This window comes from Pistacia vera, unplaced genomic scaffold, assembly GCF_008641045.1.
Source record: "Pistacia vera cultivar Batoury unplaced genomic scaffold, PisVer_v2 Contig339, whole genome shotgun sequence".
Taxonomy (NCBI): domain Eukaryota; kingdom Viridiplantae; phylum Streptophyta; class Magnoliopsida; order Sapindales; family Anacardiaceae; genus Pistacia; species Pistacia vera.
Genome location: NW_022196156.1, coordinates 373,600 through 378,294, shown reverse-complemented (window position 1 = coordinate 378,294; position 4,695 = coordinate 373,600). Strand labels below are relative to the sequence as shown.

General features: G+C 41.3%; 1 protein-coding gene across 1 annotated transcript; it reads left to right on the top strand.

The window, feature by feature from the left end:
• The first annotated feature begins 201 nt into the window (after positions 1–201).
• On the top strand, positions 202–2,782 carry LOC116138204. Its single transcript, XM_031423926.1, has one exon. It carries the CDS (start codon positions 563–565, stop codon positions 2,474–2,476), a length of 1,914 nt encoding a protein of 637 aa, XP_031279786.1. The 5' UTR covers positions 202–562; the 3' UTR covers positions 2,477–2,782.
• The last annotated feature ends 1,913 nt before the right edge of the window (positions 2,783–4,695 follow it).

Sequence of the window (4,695 nt, the reverse complement as noted above, 5' to 3'; positions counted from 1 at the left end):
ACTGCCATTTCTTTAATTTTGTGGTTTTAAGTCATGAACGTGTTGTCGCATGTGCTTTATGGCATGGAATTTGGCATTTCTAATTGTATACATGTATATGATTTGTGCATTATGTTGTTTTTATCATTATGATTTTGTTCTGATGTATGAGCAGAACAACATTATTCTTTGGTTTTATTAATTAATCAATAAAGGGTGTGTTTTACCTATTAAATTCTTTGTCAGGGTGAATGAAGTTAAGCAGTCCATCAATAAGGGGCCAAAGACGCTCCAAAGATCTCTGTGCATCAACTTTGGCTGCTCTCATTAAAGGATTTTATCCGAGAAATGTTGTGAGATACTTTGCAAACTAATTGCTTGGATAATTAGATCAGGTGCTGTTGCCACTGACTGTTAATAAGATGGACAGATCTGACACATCTGGTTTTGTGAGTGGTGGAGGTAGCTTGTTAGAGTATCTTCTGCTGGCTCTTTTAATTCTGATTTATGTGCCTGCTAGTGGCATCTACTAAAGACTCTTTTTGCTAGTTTCCTTTGTGCTATAGCCCACAACATCTCTAAAATGGATCTAAACAAGAATAATATACAGTCTTCTCAAACTCAAACTTTTGATCTAACAAAAAATGACAGTTTTGGAGATACCACTCTCCGTTTAAACTGTCTTGGCTATGGAGGAAGCAACCCTACTGGATTAAGAAGTAAAAGCAATCTACGTATTGATTTTGCCAATGTTCTTGATGACAGCTGCGGATTGGTTCTTGGATTGGGTCCAACACCAAGTACATATTGTGATTATTACAATGTTGGTGTTAACAAGATTAAAGGACCAGCTGGCAGATTGCCCCAGGGTTTGTTATCTGAGGGTGATTCAATCCTGAAACTTGGCCCTTTTATAGGGACGAAGGCAGATTTGAATGGCCTTGATTGTTCTCTTTCAACAGAGACTGATATAAATACTCCTATACTTGATGAACTTCCAGCTGATGTTCCTGTTGTTGATGAGGGTTCTACCTCGGCAAAGAAGTCTGGTGGCTATATGCCATCACTCCTTTTGGCTCCAAGATTGGATGGTGGCAAAGTTACACAGCAGGAACAGGAACTTTTACAGCTCAGGACCAAATCCAGTTTTCATCAATCGCAACCCAGCCATGAATCATCTTCTCACATAGATTTATCAGGCAGTGTTTCTGAGCAAACAACTACTGTGACATCTTCAGACTATAGAATGAGCAACACAAAAAGATGTGAGTTTGTAGGTTGTACAAAGGGAGCACGGGGGGCATCTGGTCTTTGTATTGGTCATGGGGGCGGACAGAGATGCCAAAAACTAGGATGTAACAAAGGTGCTGAGAGCCGTACTGCATTCTGTAAAGCCCATGGTGGTGGGAGGAGGTGCCAGCACTTGGGTTGTACTAAAAGTGCTGAGGGCAAGACAGATTTTTGCATTGCTCATGGTGGTGGGAGACGGTGCCAGTATCCAGAAGGATGCACCAAGGCAGCTCGAGGCAAGTCAGGACTTTGCATTAGACACGGTGGAGGGAAGCGGTGCAAGGTGGAAGGCTGTACCCGCAGTGCTGAAGGACAGGCTGGCTTGTGCATTTCTCATGGAGGTGGTCGCCGTTGTCAGTACCAGGGATGTACAAAGGGTGCCCAGGGAAGTACCATGTTCTGCAAGGCACATGGTGGTGGGAAACGATGCATCTTTGCAGGGTGCAACAAAGGTGCAGAAGGGAGCACGCCATTGTGTAAAGGACATGGTGGGGGAAAGCGCTGCCTCTTTGATGGTGGTGGTATCTGTCCAAAGAGTGTACATGGTGGCACAAATTTTTGTGTTGCCCATGGTGGTGGAAAGAGATGCATTGTACCAGGTTGCACAAAGAGTGCGCGTGGCCGCACTGATTGTTGTGTTAGGCATGGTGGTGGCAAACGTTGTAAGTTTGAGAATTGTGGGAAAAGTGCCCAAGGTAGCACAGACTTCTGCAAAGCTCATGGCGGTGGAAAGCGATGCTCTTGGGGGCAGGGAAAATGTGAGAAATTTGCTCGGGGGAAGAGTGGTCTATGTGCGGCACACAGCAGCATGGTCCTGGATCGGGAGACAAACAAGGGAGGTCTTATTGGTCCTGGACTGTTTCATGGGCTTGTATCTGCTGCTTCAACAACAACAGGTAGCAGTTTCGACAACAATTATTCATCATCAGAAGTTAGTGCTGTATCTGATTGCATCGAGTCACTGGAAAAGCCAGCAAAAAGGCCACAGCTCATACCTCCGCAGGTATTGGTACCTCTATCTATGAAGTCATCATCATCTTATTCAAGTTTATTGAATAATGGGAAGCAAGAGAAAGGAGGAATTGGTTTTGGTGGAAGCAGTGGAAGAAAGAGCTTTGATTTAATGATACCAGAGGGAAGAGTTCACGGCGGGGGACTCATGTCATTGTTTGGTGGGAGTCTGAAAGATCCCATTGATGGAAATTGAAGGTTATGATGTAGAAATATTAGGGATATTTTTAGAAGCAGAATTGGTGTATAAGATTTGGGGTCTGCTGAAACCATTTAGTATATATAGTCTTTGTTTAATTAATTGTGATCTATGAAGATATGGAGTTGACATGGATTATAAATAACAGTGGGCGGCCAAGGAAATGCATTGGTATGGCCGTTTTAATTAATGTTTAATATGTTTGTATATATGTACTCTTGGGTTTGAATTGTAAGATGACGCTATTATGTTTACTGTTTTTGCTTTCAAGGGCAAGTAAAGAATTTTAATTTTTAAGATTTGGAAATGTCTTGCCTATGATTGAGGATTATGTGTTTTTTAATATTTGGAATTAGTTTATTAACTCCCAAAAACAGTTTATAGGTTTATCCTTCTTAATCATCATGGGTTTATGTAAGAATTTCATATCTAATAATATAGGTATTAATAATTATCACTTTGTAATTTGTATGCTGCTATTAAATATTTATTTACGATAAAATTGGAATGAAATCAGGCATGTTCAAAGATTAAATATATATGAATAATTATCACTTTGTCATTATTGATTAATAATAATTACTTTATAAAATTAGTTAAATAAATATGGGATATATATATACCGAGGAGAAAGAAATTGGAAAATTATAAGTTCTCACTGCTTTCGAAAATTTGACTGCAGCCCCATTCCGTTAAATTGTTCTGTTAAAATTAATAAAAATATTGGTATTTGACATTTTCATTTTTTAACAAGGATATTTTTTACTTTCATCTCTACAAAAAGAAAAACCCGAAACTTTACTTTTTCCTTTATTCCCTTTTTTCTTCTCTGTCTCCCTACCCCACCTTTCTTCTTCTTTAGTTCTTTCTCCATTGTTCTCCTCCTTCCTTTCTATCTTTTTCTTCTTTTCTCCTCCTGCTTCCTCTTCTTCCTTTCTTTCCTTTATTTATTTTTTTTTTTTTCTCTCCTCTCTTTCTTTCTTCTCTCCTTTCCCTCTCTTCCTTTCTTTCTTCGCCATGGCCGACTGAGGCCACATAGGCGGCCAAATATGGCTAGCTGAGTGGCTACAACGCTGGCTAGATCTGGCTGATCGTGTAGCCCACATGGCTGGCTAGTTTTGTGGTGGATTTAACATAGTTTTATGGGGGGTTTGATGGTGGCGGTGAGTTTTGAGTTTACATGGATTTTAGAATGGGTTTTGTTATGCCCAAGAGCTAGGGTTGGCGTAACATACATCAGTGGAAACCAATAAGAATTCAGAAAGGTTTTCTACCGTCTGGATGTAGCCACGTCCTACAAGGACAAGAGGGGTAAGGCCATCATCAGTAAGGCAGGTGAACGCTAGGCCTATGAGTGGCTAGGAATTGTCCACCAGCTGAAGCTATACGTGATTTAAGGATATCTCTCGTGCAGACAACCAATGGGAAGCAGGTTAGGAATTGTACCTCACTTGCCTGCACGCAGAATCATGATTGCCAGCTTGAATCCTCCAACTATAAATAGAGGGCTCTCCTATATTTTACAAGATTGGCTCATCCACCACTAAAACACACACTCTCTTTCCCTCTCTCCATTTATTTTCTCTATTGTAATTCAGCTCGTCGAGTGCGACCTGATTGTAACCAACCATTAATATAATCATAGTGGACGTAGGATTCGCCCTAGAGCATCCGAACCACTTTAAAAATTGTTACTCGCTCTATCTCCCATTTTGCACTTCCATATCACGTGTGATTTCTAAGTTCGCTTAGCACTTCACACATACGAATAGTTGGTGCCAAAATCAAGCATCAACAGTTTGGCGCTAGAAGGAGGGGATGATTTAGTATCCACTCTTCATTAAAAACCTTTGACCGATCTTGTCCCCCAGTTAATGGCTCGCGGTTTTGAAAGTGAGCGACCCAATATCAACAATGAGGAAGTTCCCCAGGTACAGAATGACACTTCTCCTGAAATGCCGCCAGCCTAGCAGAGTATCATGGTGGATATTCCTTTGAGCTCATAACTCGACCCAGCTGTGATGAATTACTTGGAGAGGTTCAACAATACTCTCCAAACGGTTAGCCGAAGGTTGCACCGTTTGGACCAAGTCGTGCCACTAGAGTCTAACGAGGCGGTGCCACCACCAAAGACGTTTGCAGGTTATGCGAAAGCACGGAAGAGGGCAAAAGGCCCGAATTGCGCGCATGTAGCACGTAAAAGTAAGGGCAAACAA